This window comes from Cordyceps fumosorosea (assembly GCF_001636725.1).
Source record: "Cordyceps fumosorosea ARSEF 2679 chromosome Unknown scaffold_15, whole genome shotgun sequence".
NCBI lineage: Eukaryota > Fungi > Ascomycota > Sordariomycetes > Hypocreales > Cordycipitaceae > Cordyceps > Cordyceps fumosorosea.
In genome coordinates this window covers 762,068-778,477 of record NW_017387315.1, presented here as the reverse complement: position 1 = coordinate 778,477, position 16,410 = coordinate 762,068, and the positions used below count along the sequence as shown (strand labels likewise).

Sequence of the window (16,410 nt, the reverse complement as noted above, 5' to 3'; positions counted from 1 at the left end):
ATAAAGTAGCTTCTGAGCACCCCGACAAAGAGTTTTTCTAATGTCTCTGGTTAAAGTTTTCTCACTTGGCCGAGAGCCTCTCTCCTTAACCAGTGGCCTTGACATGGCAGGCAAGATCGGATCGCCTCCGCCGACGCCGCCGGCGTCGCCGGACCCGGCACCCTTCGACATTTACCCCGTCCATATGCTCGACAATCACAAGAGCGCGCGCAACATCATGATGCAGTGGATATTTCGCGTCGATGCGCAACTCGACGCGGACAAGGTCCGCGCCGCGCTCGCGCTAGTGCTGGAGACGGGAGACTGGTGCAAGCTGGCCGGCCGGCTGCACTACACAGTTCGGTGCCCCCCATGAGCAGAAGCCAAATATATGCTAACTCTTGTACTGTAGAAAGCGGGAACGCTTGAAATCCGCGTCCCGCACACGTTCACGGACCAGGAACCGCCCTTCACCTACACCCATCGCGACCGCACGGCTGAGGCCTTTGACGACGACGAGCTGCGGCGCGCACTTCCCTCCGGCCTGCCGCGCATCTACCCCCAGACCGCCGAGGCCAACGCAGCCATCTTCACCACCGACACGCCGCGCACGCTGCAGGAGCACATCAAGCGCGGGCTGCCGCAGCTCGCGCTGGCCGTCACCACGTTCCGCGACGCGACGCTGCTGGAGCTCGCGTGGCCGCACACTGTCATGGACGCCACCGGCCAGCGGGAGCTGCTCGCCGCGTGGTCGCTGGCGCTCGCCGGGCGCGCGGGGGAGGTGCGCCCCCTCGCCGGGGCGGGCGAGGACGTCGCGCGGCGCGTCGCCGGGGAGGAGTGCGCGGAGGACGGGCCGCCGGACGTGCGGCGCGGCAGGGAGCTGGTTGGCCTCGGCAAGGTCCTCTTCTTCGGAAGGTATCTCTGGCGCCTGGCGACGAGCGGCCGCGCCGACTGGCGCATCTTTCACCTGCCGCGGGCGGTGATTCGCAGATGGCGCGACGGCGGTGTCGCGGAGCTGCCGAGGGATCCTGATACGGGCAGGGCGCCGTTTGTCAGCGACGGCGATTTGCTTTGCGCGTGGCTGGTGACTCTCGTGGCTGCCGGCCGGAGCCCGCAGACGCGGTACGTGGTGGCCGGGTCGGTCAACTACCGGGGGCGGGTCCCGGCCCTGCGCGACGGCGTGTACGTGCAGAACCTGCTGGGCCTGTACTTTGCCTCGATCCCCGCCGCGACCGTCGTCTCCGGGTCCGACGACGCCGCCGCCGCCGTCGTCGTCGCTCGAATCGCGCTTGCGCACCGGCGCGAGGTCGCGCTGCAGACGAGCGAGGCGCAGGTGCTCCACCAGCTCCGGCGACGACGGGCCGACGCCGACGCGGGGCGGGACCAGGGGGCGGTGCCGGTGTACTGCGCACCGGACGAGGTGGTGGTCATGTGCAACAACCTGTCGGGACTGCGGATCGGCGCGGCGGCCGACTTTGGTCCCGCGGTGGTGCCAGTACCGGGTGGGACGGGGTCCGGGCGGGTGGTGAGCCACCACTACCTGTCGAGCGACGACGGGAACAGGCCGACGCCGTACTTTGTGTGCCTGGACCAGGACAAGGACGGGTATTGGATCCGCGGCAACGCGGCGCCGGAGACGTGGGAGGAGATAGGCCGGGTGATTGGCGCGTAAATGGGGTGCGGATGCGTGAAGACGGAGGCGTGGGCTGTTATCACGATATTCAAGACATGTCTTGGATCGGATGCGGGAGGTCTGATACGCTCATGGCCTTGTGAGCAGGTTCCTTTTTTTTTTTTTAATAAGTCTTGTTCGAACTGCCCTCTTGAGCAAGCAACGAGAGTATGCTTTGAGAGCCGAGGCCAATCGTGGCTGTTTTATGCCACCACAAAATTCAGGGCTTTGGGGACTGTCAGGTGTGTATATTGAGGCGCTCACCCTTGTGAGACAAGCTGTGCCAGCTGGGGGCGGCACGGATCTACCCCTCCCCTCCCCTCCCCTCCCCTGGGCACTAAGACATCCCCCCTCTTGTGTCTATATTAGTACCCGATCTCATCTACCTTGCCCATCATCATCTTCCCTTCTTCATCATCTCATCCTCGCACCAGAAACGCAGCCATGCCGCAGCCCCCCCGCCCGTGGCGCGCCACCCAGCCGCTCAAGGCGCTGTGCATCACCTACTTCTACCTGTCCACGCCTCCATGGCTCGTCTATCTGCTCCTCAAGTTCGCCCTCATCCGGGGCCTGCGCCCCAGCCCACACCTCAGCCTCAAGGCCAACGTCGGCAACCCGATCGTGCGGTCCCTCTTCAACGTCATGAGCCGCACGCGCTCTCCTCGCCTCGTCGCCGAGCGGCTTCCCAAGGACCCGACGCGCGTGACCGCCGTCGAAGTGCCGCCCGCCTCGCTCTTCACCGGCGTGCTCGCCTCCGACCCGGCCATCCAGCCGGCGCCGCTCAACGCGCTCTGGTTCCCCCGCGCGCCGCCGCCCGAGACGGACCTCGCGGAGGAGACGGTGGTGCTGCACCTCCCCGGCGGGGCGTTCGTCGTCGAGGTCGGGCACGAGGCGTTTGGGCGGAAAGCCGCCGACGCGATGCTCCACGGCCGGCAGTCGGGGACGACGCGCTTCGTGTGGGCGCAGTACCGACTGGCCAGCACGCCCGGCCACGCGTTCCCGGCGGCCATCCAGGATGCCGTGTCCTTTTACGCGCACGTGCTGTCGCTCGGGTACGCCCCCGGCAACGTGATCCTCTCCGGGGACTCGGCGGGCGGCAACGCGGCGCTCGCGCTGCTACGCTACCTGCATGCGACGCGGACGCTTCCCCTGCCGCGCGGCGTCCTGGCCTGGTCGCCGTGGGTCGCGGTGACGCCGCGCGCCGGGATCGACTTCATGGCGACCCCGGCGGCGCCGACGGACATCATCACGCCCGAGTTCCTGCAGTGGGGGGCTGACGCGTATCCCCCGGCGGAGATGGGGGAGGAGGTGGCGGGGTACGTCTCGCCGCTGGGCCGGCCGTTCCGCACGGAGGTGCCGGTGTTCTTGCACGCGGGCGCGGCGGAGGGCTTCTGCGCGGCGGTGAGGCGGTTCGCGGAGGAGATGGAGGGGGTGAATCCGGGGGCCAAGGTGCGGTATCACGAGACGGCGCACGCGGTGCACGACTTGCTGCTGGTGTGGGAGGCGCAGGACATGCGGACGGAGGTTGAGGCGGCGGTGAGGGATGCGTGGGAGACGGTGGGTGCTTGAGGTGAAGGGATTGTGAGATTGATGAAGGAAGATGAGATGGACGCCAGGTGAATCACATTGGGAAGTTGATCAAGAGTCTATAAGACGGTTTTATGGATATGCAAGAGTTGTGAGACTGTCAACGGAGAGAGCTCATGTCACGTATGATTAATTGTGCAATTCATGCCCAAATTGTTACAGCAGAGATATCCGCCTGATCCAGCGTCGCGAGTTCATGCTGGATAGTACCTTGGCATCGTGATCGAGTCATACAGACGAACAAACAGGTTTATGGCGCAAACAAGTACTCGGGGAACCCAATACCCGGTGCTCATCTCAACCTTGGCATGGCAATTTTTACAACAAAGAACCTTGGAAATAAAATGTAATTTCTGAACCCACATTGTGTACACGTTGATGCCCAAATCAATCAAATAGCAGCCTGGTGGTATATCCTTGGCAATAAATAACTAGTGTCTCATGCAAGTCCGGGGTAATATACCGAATTGAGTAGTAATAGCGGTAGTAATAAGCTGACAGGACAGGACAGACAGACATGTGATGGATGCGCCTCAACTCCGATGGTATGCCGATGCAGAAAGGGAAAAAAAAATGCGAGGAAAAAATCCCAGCGATTCAGATACAATGGAGAATTCTCTTGTCGTTTGAATGAGGAAATCCCTCACTTGCGACCAAGGACGGGGGAGGGCGACTTCTTGCCGGTGCTAGAGGCGCTGAGGGCTCGCTTGCGACGGACGGGGACGCCCTGGGTCTCGCTGCCTGCCTTGGCGCGAATTCTGCTGCGTGTTAGATTAAAAAGCAGGGAAAGAACAAAGAAAAAAGTACGGAAGAAATTTGCCTCAAGGTCATGTGCTAGGTGCAAATGCGGGAGGGGAGGGGAAGGGAGTCTTACTCGGACTGCAGCTTGGCAATACGAATGCGAGCGAGGATGCGGTGCATCTCGTCCATGATGAGGGAGTTGTGAGAGAGTAGATGGTTGACAAGAGAAAGGAACAGAAACAAGTAGGGGAGGAAGAGGGGAAAAAGAGAGGAAAAGGAGAAGAAGAAGAGAGGAAGAAGAGAGAAAGAAGAAGAGGTAATAAAGGAAAACTTGTCAGCCACGCCCGACGGCAAAGAGGAGGCGCGGGCCCTTTATTAAAAGACTCTTTCTCACATCAGATCAGCAGGCATCACATGCTTCGCTGGATAGTTATAGTTACAGTGAGACCCCCAGAGTCCACTTCCCCAAGCGGGTAGTTAACCAACTTTTCCCCCATATTCCACTATTTCATGTCCAACTGACCGAGTCAAAGCAAAGGCCCCTTTTGACACTGACAAGACGCAATGTAACGCCATCCTTTGTTGTCTGTGTCAGGCGTCACAATGTGCCGTGCGTCGAGTGTCCGTGCTGTCGATGCCGGTGCTGCAAGCCACCCCCCCCCTTCCCTCTCATTCCTTTCACCGCAACCAAGCTGGCGTTGCATGAAGCATGAAGCTGAATCTAACGCCAAAATCCTGCTTCTGGTAAGGCGCCAAATCCCCCAGAAATTCTCGTAAAGAAGGCTTGCAGGGTGTCTCCATTTTGGGGAGCGGCCCGCGTGACGGCTCGCTAAACCAGTTTACGCTGAGGGGAACCATGTATATCATCCTGAAAACGGCTACTCTACGCAAATCAATCTCAATACAGATGATTTTTACTCATTCGTAGCTCTCCGAGTCTACACATTTATGGATGGTTTCACGCATCACTCCATGTTAAAATGCACATTTTTGAATTGAAGCTCTAGCTTGATCCGAAGACCCCTCAATACCAGGAAATCCATCTCGAGAGAAAGGGCAGAAAAAAAAATGACAAGAAAGTCCGTGGCTGACTTTGACTCGAGGAGAGACACGAGCCGTGTTGCAGCGCCCACCAAGAGCCGGGTGAAGAAAGCGCGCCGTAAACTTGAAAGAGCCGACTCGATCGGACACTCCGTCGTATATTCGCCGCGGAGCTTCCTCGACAAAAATGCATGCATCAAGTTAGATTTACGGCCTGACTCCGCACTGAGCCTCGAAGTCGCCCTTGGAGCACCCGACCTGCGCACAGCTGACCGAAAAGGAGGACTTTGAGATGTCCTTGTAGGCAGCCGGGCAGGTATTGTCGACAGGATCAGCTTTGGCGAAGAAGGACTTGGAGCAGTCGCACGCGCTCTGCGCGCCCGGGGGCGCTGCCGGCGTCTTCCCCGTAGGCTGCTCCGCCACCACTGCCGGGGGCGCGGGGGCGGGCGCCGGCCTAGGCTGATCGGCACCGCACTGAGCTTCAAAGTCGCTCTCGGAGCAGCCAGCCTGCGCGCAGGAGATGGTGAAGAAGTTTCTCGATATGTCCTTGTAGCCGGCCGGGCACGCGTCGTCAAAGCGGCTCCCGGCGCGGAAGGGCTTGGAGCAGTCGCATTGCCCGGCCCCCTGCGCGCCGCCCGGGAGGGTTGCCGGCGTCTCCTCCTCCTCCTCCTCCTCCTCCTCCTCCTGCGCCGGCTGCTCCACCACGGCCGGAGGCGCGGAGGCGGGCTCGCCGGCGTTGCACTGGGCTTCGAATTCGTCCTCGGAGCAGCCGGCCTGCACGCAGGAGATGGTGAAGAAGTTTCTCGATATGTCCTTGTAGCCGGCCGGGCACGCGTCGTCAAAGCGGTTCCCGGCGCGGAAGGGCTTGGAGCAGTCGCATTGCCCGGCCCGGGCTTGCATCGAGTGGCTGCGCGTTCCTACGGGGCTTGCAGACCCCAGCGCCGCGGCGAAGAAGAGGATAGCGGTGACCTTCATTGTAGAGACGGAAACTGGTAAAGTGCTTGGAGAGCTGGCTCGGGGGCAAAATTTGCTGTTCAGAAAGTGTCGTTAGAGGGGGTTTGTCGAATGCGAGTGTTGTGGTTTTAAATTCAGCCTCGATAGGGGCAGTCACGGCTGTTTATATACTCGGACGCAGGGCAAGTCCCATCGCTTGCTCTACTCAAGATTTCGACTCGATCCTTAGCAAGTATCTTCTTGTTCCGCTCAATTTCTGACTCGATCGCTGGTAAACATCTTTTCTTGTCCCATTCAAGCTCTGACTCGATCCCCAGCAAGCATCTTTTCTCAAAACCAATGCCACGGCTTTTGATAACACGATACATGCGCCGAAGCCTGAACCGAGCTCGATAATGCGATGTATAGGTAATCAACCGGCATGAGGCATGAGTCCAAGTCGAGGGTCTGTGGCGATGCCGTTGTCTCGGTGGGTGCCAAGTCCTTTACAAGGTGCGCTAGGAGGCGACATGAATAGTCTTATCTGTACGCATGGGCGAAATTGCCTCATTACGCGTGCTGTGCCCCAAGAGAGTTAGGTTTGCAGAAGGCTGCCAACATGGAAATGGAATGCTGTCAAAGGTTGCGAGCAGAAGACCTCCAACATCAAAGGTTCTCATGCCACGCACCATCACTACGCCTCCTACTCATCGAACTGGTGACCCGTGAGTCGAGATGGCCACTAGTATGGTCAGTAGCAGCAGGATACCGACTCATGCTCACACGTGTCAAATGTTCAAACAGTGTTGTTTCGCTCGATTTCAACTACAAGCTTTAACGTTAACTTGTAGAGTCGGTATTGACAAGGAGCAAGCAAGCCACTAGACCGGCACTAACCTACGCCACAGTATTATCACGATCCCTTATCTTAAATCCACACACTTGATAGAATTACCTATCTTTTCATCCCTCTGTGATCGGATACGATTGCTACAAAATATCTACTGGCTCCTTCTCGCCAGCCAAAGGGACAGGATACCCTAGAGCCATCTACTGTAGGTATTTATGCGCCTCTGCTCTGCTTGGACCTCGCTTAGCTTAGCGAAAGAAGCCTGTCACTTGGCAAGTTTCATATTTTTTTTAGGAGCAGGAGGTTTTAATGTTGTGCATGCACACAGCGAGGGTTCTTTTTGTATTCAGGTGATTGCTATGATGCTGTCTACACGATGATTGATGCCTGATGAGGCTTTCTAGTGAACCCAACGCGTACTGAGCCAATTAAAGGCCAGCCAGCATTGTTCCCAAGCAACTTGCTATTTATGCAGGCTTATTCATGTAGCGCGACTACCGAGCCATACGAGGCTGTTTATGCACCCTCTGTATCTGTCAGTATGCGCCTCGAAACTCCGTCGGAGCCGTATGGGACGCTGCTTCTGTAACAAGGAACCACCCAGGGACTTGGACTCCGATCCCTGAAGGAAAAGTGGTCCTATCCTCTGGATTTTTTTCTTTGAAAAAGTACACCTAAAATCTATCTCAAGCAAGAGAAAGGAAAAAAAAAAGAAGAACCCCCCAGAGTACCCGTGGCGATCCGCGGTTGATTCTTGGCTCCAGGGTAGGCGCGAGCAGCCGAGCTTTGCAGCGCCGCCCCTCGTAGACGCGCGCCGTCGTATGTAGAACTGCCAGATGAATGAGCGACCCGGAAACCCCTTCTTTGTACTGCGCTCGTCGTCTTCCACTGCTCGCGCCTAGATCTTGACTCCACACTGGTCCTCGAAGTCGTTGTCCTTGCAGCCGGTCTGCTTGCAGGAGAGCGGGAAGGACTTGGAGATGTTCTCGTAGCCGGCGGGGCATTCGTTGTCGAGGAAGTGGACGTTGGCGAGGAAGGTCTTGGAGCAGTCGCACGGACTATTTGTCTTTGACGGCGGCTGCTGCTCCGCGCCGACCACGGGCGTCGGGTTAGGCGCGGGCGGCAGGTGCAGAGGTTGAAGAGGAGGTTGGCATCGGCTTCTCCTCCTTCTCCTCCTTCTTTACTTCCTTCTCCTCCCCATACTTCTCCACCTCATCCTCCTTGTTCTCTCCCTTGGTCTCTCCCTCATTCTTTACTTCCTCCTTCTTCACCTCCTCCTCCTTCTTCACCTCCTCCTCCTTCTTCACCTCGCCCTTCTTCTTTCCAGCATCGCACTGGGAGTCAAAGTTCTCCCTGGCGCAGCCGGCCTGCGCGCAGGACATCGAGAAGGATGACAGGGACAAGTTCTCGTAGCCGTCCGCGCACTTGAAGTCCCAGAACCCGGTCTTGGCGTAGAAGGGCTTGGAACAGTCGCAGCCGCCGCCCTGACCGTCCCGGGCCTGCATCGAGAGCATGTCCGTTGCCACGGGGCTTGCGGACCCCAGCGCCGCGGCGCCGAGGAGGAGCATGACGGTGACCTTCATTGAAAGAGACGGAATAGTGAGATGTCGAGAGAGAGCTGAGATGTCGAGAGAGAGCTGAGATGTCGAGAGAGAGCTGAGATGTCGAGAGAGAGCTGAGATGTCGAGAGAGAGCGAGAGAGCTGAGATGTCGAGAGAGAGCTGAGATGTCGAGAGAGAGCTGAGATGTCGAGAGAGAGCTGAGATGTCGAGAGAGAGCTGAGATGTCGAGAGGGATCTAATTGCTGAGAGAGAGTGCTGAGGTTGCAAGAGCCCGCCTTGACAGTTCCGTCACGGATGCTTTTATACTTGGGTGGAGGGCAGGTAGTCAGTCAAGTCGCTGGGAGTCTCATCGCTGGCCGTGCTGATGTTCTGACTCGATCGACAGCACGTTTTCCTTCATAAAACCAATGCCATAAATTTGATGACAAGATACTTACGCTGGAGACCTAAATCTCATTCGATAATGCACTATATAGGTAATTACTTAGCATGAGGCCAAGGCCAAACTTGAGGAGGGTCTGCCAATTCTTTTCAAGGTGCACGGGGGGACGACATGACTAACTACCTGTCTCTACTGAGTACGTAAGGAGGCAAGTTCCTCTATGCTAAGAAGGCTACAGAAGGCTACATGAGACCACAGGAAGCTGCAGAAGGCTATCGCGCTGGTGAAGCAGTTGAACGAGAAGGGCGAGGTTTGGAGCTCTAGAGAAAGTTGTATCTTGAGCAATAACTTCTCTTTATAACCTTTTTATCTAATAACCAGGGAACTTGACTATTATCAGTAATACTAGAGAGAGGGTTATTTTGATAACCTTGCGCGAGCTACTCCTTGATCACCTTACGTCCAATGTCAAAGGACAATGTTGTCCTGACTTGATCTCAACTAGGAGCTAGCGGAAAATTGACGAGTTTGATAATACGAAGTAATAGAAAGCCTTCTACGTACCTGGGTTCCTTCACTTTGCAAGTTTCACGTTGATTTTCGGGCGCCGCATTGCCACCGCCTTTATGCCGCGCGTCTGCTAGCCCATGGTATGTCATTCATGTAACTCGTGACAAGCATGGCAGCCTCGACGCTGTTGTCGGCGCGGGCGCTTGCCACCGAAGCGCCATATGCGCAAAGTGTGCCTGCAGAGGCTCCTTCTTATGAGACGGCAGAAGAAGCTCTCCGCGCTCCGTGTTCTCACATCAGCGAACGTATGCATACACGTATTGTGTCGAGGCTATATTCTGACGACAGAGGGACTAGTATCCTGAAACGGGACACCTTTGTTAATTCAAGCCGCTAGCATTGTTCTAGTTGACGGGTTCGACGTCGAACGCCTCGAGGGCTGCATGGGCCGCCGCGTGGGCTAGTCAGCCTCATGCCATTCAGACTTGATGAGGCAGACAGCGGGCTACTCGCTCCGTCAAGTTCGGAAACTGCGGAATAATGACGGCCTGATATGTGCACTGCTGGTGGAAACCTGGCACGCAACCACCATGTACCTGTCGACGCCCCAAGGCACCAGGGGACGGCCACGGCCGCGCAGCTCACAGCCTAGTCATGGCCTGATGTCCTGCGCAGGCACACATAAGTACCGTGGCCAAGCGCTTTCCATCAGGGGTTGATGACTCCTGCGCTGTACGACTCCCCCGGGGGGGAGGGGGGACTGCGGGAGAGATGGAAGCAATCTTGCATGGACTGGAAACATGCCATCAACCTTGAGATGGCAAGTTTGAGTCAGCGCACGCGTTCTCAAGGCTCGTCGGACAGGAAAAGAAAAAGAAGCAAGTAATAAAAAGAAAAAGAAAATAAACAAAAGTAAACGATAAAAAAAAAAGCAGACCAAAAGACCTCGCAATCCAACACGTGGCCCATTCTAACGCCGTCACTAGCCTTCCCCCCTCCTCCTCCTCCTCCGAAATAGGACAGCCAAGTAAATCATCTTGCCGTGGATGTGATGCAATGAACAGGCTGCCTATTGTCTTGATTTCGGTGCGCTGTTGGCAAACTGCATGCCCAACTTGCTAATGTTGGGTGGATCGATCGGCGGGCCGGAGGCTGCTCTCGGCGTCGGTCACCGGCCGTGCAGGCCGGATGCCGGAGCTTAACGGCGACCGGAGTTTGGGTGTCTCGGGCCACGGCGTCCGTACCGCGCGCAAATTGGCAGTCACATAGCCTTGAATCGTTTTTGTTTAAAAAAAACATAATTTGTTTTGCCAGGTGCTTCTAGGAAGTTGTTTTGACAATTTATGGATGGCAGACGCATCATTCTATAATGAAAGAGTCCGTCTGTAATGAAAACGACTCTATTAAATTAAAAAGAAAATAAAGTTTATTAAGACTCTAGCTTAATCTCAAATTTTCGTCAAGACTATAAATCTATCTTTGGAGAGAGAAGTAGAAAAAAAGACAAACGAGTGACTGCAGTAGTCTATAGTTGACATCAACCCCGGGTGGACGCGAGCTGAGTTGCAGCGCCGTCGCGGACAGTGTGCCGAATGTCCGCCACGGAGCTTCCTCGAATTCCCTCCTCGGTTGCACTTCCCAAATTAGGGCCGGACACCGCATCGACGCTCGTACTCGCCGACCGAGCAGTCGGGCTGCGCGCAAGTGATGCCCGCGATGGACACCTTGGAGATGTTCTCGTAGCCGGCCGGGCACTTGTAGTCCCAGTATTTGGTGCTGGCGTAGAAGGTCTTGGAGCAGTCGCACTGCCCGTCCCGGGCCTGCATGCCCACGGGGCTTGTCGACCCCAGTGCCGCGGCGAGGAGAATGGTGGCGGCGGCCTTCATTCTAGAGACGGACGGAAATGGTGAAAATGTCGAGAGAGTCGATTGGTTTGTCGAAGTGCCGTTGTTGTGGTTCTAAAGTCTGCCTCGATAGGTACGGCAGTCACCGCTGTTTATATATACTTGGGCGCAGGGCAGGTAATTCAGTCGCCGCAAGTCTCGTCGCTTTTATCCGCTCGGATTTTGACTCGGTACAAGCAAATATCTTTCCTTATCCTACTCGAGTTCTGACTCAATCCCAGCAAGTGTCCTTTCTTGACTGATATGCCGTGCCAGGTATAGCCTTACTAGTAAGCTAATCTCGCAGTAGTGGTAAACCTCGCCCACTAATGCGCTACACAGGTAATTACTTGGCGTGAGGCTATTTCGAGGGCCTGCGAATTCTTTTACAAGGGTGCGCTGGAGGGCGACAGAGGCAAGCTCCTCAGTATACCGCGAGAAGGCCGCGGAAGGCTATAGATGCTTGTCCTCACACGCGTTGAGAAGTAGTAGTAACTAGTAGTTTGCCTCCTAGCCGTGTGAGCTGCCCCTTGTAAACGTAAACTCCGAGTCAAATGTTGAACAACATTGTTGTTCGACTTGAGCTTATCAACCAACAGCTGGCAGAAAGTTGTCAAGGCTGATAACTAATACGAAGTAAGACGAATCCAAAAAGGTACCTGAATGCGAAGTTGGCACTCCTTGGCCCCGCTTGACTTGATGAAAGAGCTGTCAATAGTTGATCCAACTAAGTTTCATCTTCATTTTTCATGCCGCCCTCTTTATGCGGCCCAGCTACCGAGCCATGACGATGACTCGCAACGCAAGTAGCGGCAGACTGAAACGGAAGCTCATCCAATTCATACCTCGACATTTCGCTTGGGCCGGATCTCGCCCTCTCTGTATCTGAAGATGAACGCGTCGAATTCCTCAAGAGCTGAGCTGTATGGGCCGTTGCGTAGGGCTGGACGGAACGACTTCGCACCGCCGCTAGTCAGCCTCATACCGCCCAGCTCGAAGGCAGACACGCGCCATGAACTTTTAACTTAGGTTACTTGTCTACAGCTCATGAACAGTGCAGGCCCCCCTCTAGGCACCGAGTAATAGAGGTCTGCAAAGGCGCAAAGATGCCGAGGATGGCCCATGGCCGCGTAGCTCACAGTCCAGTTGTGGCCTGATGTCCTTGCCTAAACACATCAATACCGGGGCCAGTTTGATTATGAGGGACTCTTTTCCCAGTAAGACTGCAGGGGGGCGGAGAGCTGCGTGGGAGGAGAGAGATTGCCCATATCGCCCCTCCCTCATCAGGGCGTTGACATGCCCGCCGAGACCGAACTGCCGGGACAGGCGGTCTGTTGATCTGACGTTGTCTTTCTGCCGGTGCTGTTGGCAAGGCAGTTAAGTTACGAACCCTAGTTGATGATGTGGTCCACAGACGGCTGTTCACAGGCTCCGTGTAGTGCGGGCCGGAGGCCCGGAGCCTGACGGTCTCGGGGCCGCGGCGTCCGCAAGGACGGAAGCTTGAAACACTTCACGGAAAAGGAGACCCTGGCATTAATAAGAGAAGAGTATCCTACCTGCTCACATTCCTTTCCCCGCAACAAAGCTGGCCTTGTTTAATAAAGCTTACAATTTTAACACCAAAAAAAAATCAGTCCGAGTAAAGGGGCTTATCAGACAGAAACAAAAATTCATTAGCAAGAAGCCCTACACATTGTCTGTCTGATCTGTCGTCTCCAGGTTAGGGAGCGACCCGCGTGGCAGCTTAAAGGCATTACGTTGCTAGGATATCTGTAATAGAGAAAAACAAAGTAGTTGTATTGAAGCTCTAGCTTTAATTCAAAAACCACCCAAGACTAGGAAGTCTACCGCAAGAGGGAGGGCAAAAATGGCGAGTGCCCATAGCAAATCCGTAGTTCACTTTGACTCCTCCATGGTAGACACGAGCCGAGTTTGAGCGCGCCCTTCGTAGAGTCGATGAAGCGCACGTCTTAACTTGAACGATCAACTTGTCAACAGCCTGTCGTGTATCCGCCACGGAGCTTTGCCTGGATGCATGCATCGGTTGCGCTTAGGGGTCGCGTCCGCACTGAGCCTTGAAAGCCTTGAACAAGCCGTAGCTAGCCTGGTCGTACGACAGCTGGAAGGAGGATTTGGAGACGTTGACGAAGCCGGGCGGGCAGGCGGCGTCGAAGAAGTCAGCGTCGGCGAAGAAGGACCGGGAGCAGGAGCATCCGCTCTGTGTGTCCGGAACCTGGGTGTCCGGAACCTGGGTGGTCGAGTCGCTGGAGGGCTCGTCGCTTTGCTCTACTCAGGACTCTGGCTCGATCCCTAGCAAGTGTAAAGCCAATGGTCATGGCTCTGTTAGTAAAATGGTCACGCCGTAGCCGTAGAGCCTGTTCGATATGCGTCATGTAGGTGGTTACTAGGCAATGCCGCCCCGTGACACGTCAAGGCACTGATGCTGCTTGCTTTGTTAACCCTTTTTTGCCTGAGGAGGGTATAGAGTAGATTCATTCATCAGCTGCGCTCCCCCCCCGCCCCCGTGTTTACATGGGTGGACCCATGTCATCTACGTGTCAAGGCTGACGACAGGAGTAGTCGCATGGAAACTTGATCGTGGACATTTTTCCAATAAGCCGGCACTTCTTTAATTGATGGTAAGACGTGAAATCCTTCGGGAGCTGTGTGAAGCGCTGCGTAGGGTCGGATGAAACCACGGGTATCACCGCCAGCCCGTCTCACGCCCCGGCAGTTTTGAAGCAGACGGCGGGCTCGCTCCGGTTAGCTCGGAAACTGCGAAACATGACAGCGTGCTATGCATACTGCTGGTGGAATTCTCTCCCTGCGAAGACGTGTATCGAGCAAAGAGGCTCTCGGGACAGGCTGCCTTGTTGTCTGTTGTCTTGCCGTCGGCGCTGTCGGGAACCCAACACAACGGGGCACCGCCCAAGCATTTACAATGACGGGAACGAAAATGATTCGAAATATTGCCAACTGCTTCTAGAGCACTGCTTAACAATAGAGAGCCAAGCAATTAGCTTGAAAGGCAACTCACGGCTTAAGTCTGATGTTTCGCCTGAGTGATTGAAAAGGAAGCCCTCGGTAACGAGTATCATACCTACCTTGCACCCCCTCAGCATAGCAAGCAAAAAATGCTACAGACCGAGACCATGGTCATCCTCTCCGCCGGCTGAACGGCACCTGCCACCTCGTCCAAGCAAATCACAGTCACCAAACTCCCAAATCGTCCCTTCAACTCGACGCGCGCTGCCGCCGAAAACCGGCGCAGCGGCCAGCCGGAGAAGAAGACGCTGAACCTTCGTCGCTCTCGGAACTCTCGGAAAGAGACACGCGTTGGGGAAGGCCGGCAGTTGGCGGCTCGCCCGGGGGTGTCTTGGTCTCCTGGGTCGAGGTCGGCGGCTGTGAACGTAGGCGGCTTGAGGATACGTGGACGGTGAGAAGCTTCGGCATTGGTTGCTGTAAAAAGGGTCTCTTCGAGAGTTTGTCGCAGCAAGGGATGTTTTCGAAAACGCATTAAAAAGTTGTATATTCGCTAATCCATATAAATTTTCCTCAAAATAACCGAGGTCGCCCCAACCGTGGGCGATCCTTGTCTATACAAAAAAAAAACGCTGACGACGGCTTTAAATCCTGCTTTCCGCACCCACTATTTTGAATCAGCATAACTGAAATAACAAGATGAAGAGGAAAATTCAAACGCAAACGATGCTAAGATGATGATGATGATGATGATGATGATGATGATGCGGGCAATGCATGTCTCCGGATGGGGAGCGTCGGGTGCAAGGCAAGGTACAAGGCAAGCAGAAACACCGGGCTAATGACCTTTGCTCTTGGGACCTTCGTGGTAGTGTGCCATTTCGAGGCCGGCGCGGCGGAAGCCACACTTGACGTAGAAGCCCTCGTTGGCCTCGCTGCAGTCGAGGATGGTCTTGTAGCAGCCGACGCTGGCCGCCACGTAGTCGAGCGCCTGGATCAGGCGAAGCCCGAGCTTCTTGCCCTGCTGGTCCTTCGCGACGGCGATGTCTTCGATGTGGCCGACCTTTCCTAGCGAGTGGATGCTGCCGACAAAGTTAGATTGTCCTTCCTAGGCTATCGTGGGATGCATCACAACGTACAACTTGCGCTCGACAATCAAGGCACCGGTGGCGACGACGGCATTCTCCTTGCGCGCCGCGTCCTCGATGACCATGACGTAGTAGCTGCCCTCGCGCGCCTGCATCTCGTCGTACTGCCGCTGGAAGTCCGCCTCGGCGATGTCCCCGACGGTGGTCAGCACGCGCAGGCAGTCGAGGAAGCCCGAGGCGTAGTCGGAGCGGCGCAGGGCGCGCATGCGGTAGCCCGGCGGCAGCTGGGCGGCGACGTCGGCGGCGACGAGCGTGTCGGGGAAGAGGCCCGGGTCGGGCATCTCGGCGGGCTGGGAGTTGAGCAGGATGGCGGGCGCGGCCATTGTGATGCTGTGAGAGAGAAAGGGAGGCGGGTGGTGGAGGAAGTTGTTGTTGTTTGGATCGGTTGGGTTGCGGCGATCGTTGAGCACAGACGGGGAGGGGTCGAGCAGCGGTGGACTGTCGGTGGCGGGAGGAGGCGGCGGTAGATTGTTGCAACGAGCGTCTTTGGAGCGAATGGATTGTATTGAGGAGGTTCAAAAATTGGCGATGAAGGGAGAAGAAGCGATGGACAAGGAACAAGTTGAAAGGCTGGGATGATGTATTCAAGTACGAGGTCCGCATCCGGCTCGTGGCTGTGCGTCTCAACAGCTGCCAAATGACAATGCGCTAAATTCATTGGGCCGCTGCAAGGCTACGTTGAACGAGGGGCTCGTGGCGCTGAAGTCCCTGACCAACCCCCTGAAAAAGGCACAAACAAAGCCCTGGGAGAGTATCCAAGCAACACAGAAACAGCGGCCCCACTGTCAGCTGCGCCTCAGGTACAGGGCTCTGTGTGGCTGCTTTCAGGGCAGCCCAGCCACTAAGAGCAAGCGACAGGCCCACGACGTGCTATAATTAACATTTCAAGGTCCAACCAAATTTCTTCCAGCCGTATTTATTTCTGGAAACGGGGCTGTCTGCAGGGAAGCGTCGCTGATAAATATGACGTCGGTTCAGACACCGCAGCACGCCGGCCTTGCCCGGTGAAAGCGCCGGCCCGATCTCTTCGCCCTCACATTCCCGGTACGGAGTCCATCCAATGCCAGCAATTAATCGTTTATTCTACAAATCCATCTAATTCTCCATCGTACACTACCCCCTAAGTGAAACTAAGATGCC

At 56.1% G+C, this 16,410-nt stretch overlaps 8 protein-coding genes across 8 annotated transcripts; 2 read left to right on the top strand and 6 right to left on the bottom strand.

Annotated features, from left to right (window-relative positions):
- Positions 1-103: 103 nt before the first annotated feature.
- Positions 104-1,651, top strand: ISF_06181 (alpha/beta hydrolase fold-3; the record flags this gene model as incomplete). The annotated part of the gene is made up of 2 exons (XM_018849785.1): positions 104-337; positions 392-1,651. The coding sequence occupies 2 exons, from the start codon at positions 104-106 to the stop codon at positions 1,649-1,651; spliced, it is 1,494 nt and encodes a 497-aa protein (XP_018703284.1).
- A 444-nt stretch (positions 1,652-2,095) lies between these two features.
- Positions 2,096-3,220, top strand: ISF_06180 (Alpha/beta hydrolase fold-3; the record flags this gene model as incomplete). The annotated part of the gene is made up of 1 exon (XM_018849784.1): positions 2,096-3,220. The coding sequence occupies one exon, from the start codon at positions 2,096-2,098 to the stop codon at positions 3,218-3,220; it is 1,125 nt and encodes a 374-aa protein (XP_018703283.1).
- Positions 3,221-3,881: 661 nt separating this feature from the next.
- ISF_06179 (hypothetical protein) lies at positions 3,882-4,159 on the bottom strand (the record flags this gene model as incomplete). The annotated part of the gene is made up of 2 exons (XM_018849783.1): positions 3,882-3,996; positions 4,113-4,159. 2 exons carry the CDS (start codon positions 4,157-4,159, stop codon positions 3,882-3,884), a joined length of 162 nt encoding a protein of 53 aa, XP_018703282.1.
- Positions 4,160-5,227: 1,068 nt separating this feature from the next.
- Positions 5,228-5,995, bottom strand: ISF_06178 (hypothetical protein; the record flags this gene model as incomplete). Its single annotated transcript, XM_018849782.1, has 1 exon — positions 5,228-5,995. One exon carries the CDS (start codon positions 5,993-5,995, stop codon positions 5,228-5,230), a length of 768 nt encoding a protein of 255 aa, XP_018703281.1.
- Positions 5,996-7,912: 1,917 nt separating this feature from the next.
- Positions 7,913-8,386, bottom strand: ISF_06177 (hypothetical protein; the record flags this gene model as incomplete). The annotated part of the gene is made up of 1 exon (XM_018849781.1): positions 7,913-8,386. One exon carries the CDS (start codon positions 8,384-8,386, stop codon positions 7,913-7,915), a length of 474 nt encoding a protein of 157 aa, XP_018703280.1.
- Positions 8,387-10,900: 2,514 nt separating this feature from the next.
- On the bottom strand, positions 10,901-11,143 carry ISF_06176 (hypothetical protein; the record flags this gene model as incomplete). Its single annotated transcript, XM_018849780.1, has 1 exon — positions 10,901-11,143. One exon carries the CDS (start codon positions 11,141-11,143, stop codon positions 10,901-10,903), a length of 243 nt encoding a protein of 80 aa, XP_018703279.1.
- A 2,047-nt stretch (positions 11,144-13,190) lies between these two features.
- Positions 13,191-14,593, bottom strand: ISF_06175 (hypothetical protein; the record flags this gene model as incomplete). Its single annotated transcript, XM_018849779.1, has 2 exons — positions 13,191-13,426; positions 14,440-14,593. 2 exons carry the CDS (start codon positions 14,591-14,593, stop codon positions 13,191-13,193), a joined length of 390 nt encoding a protein of 129 aa, XP_018703278.1.
- Positions 14,594-14,960: 367 nt separating this feature from the next.
- Positions 14,961-15,593, bottom strand: ISF_06174 (Acyl-CoA N-acyltransferase; the record flags this gene model as incomplete). Its single annotated transcript, XM_018849778.1, has 2 exons — positions 14,961-15,204; positions 15,262-15,593. The coding sequence occupies 2 exons, from the start codon at positions 15,591-15,593 to the stop codon at positions 14,961-14,963; spliced, it is 576 nt and encodes a 191-aa protein (XP_018703277.1).
- Between the last annotated feature and the right edge of the window lie 817 nt (positions 15,594-16,410).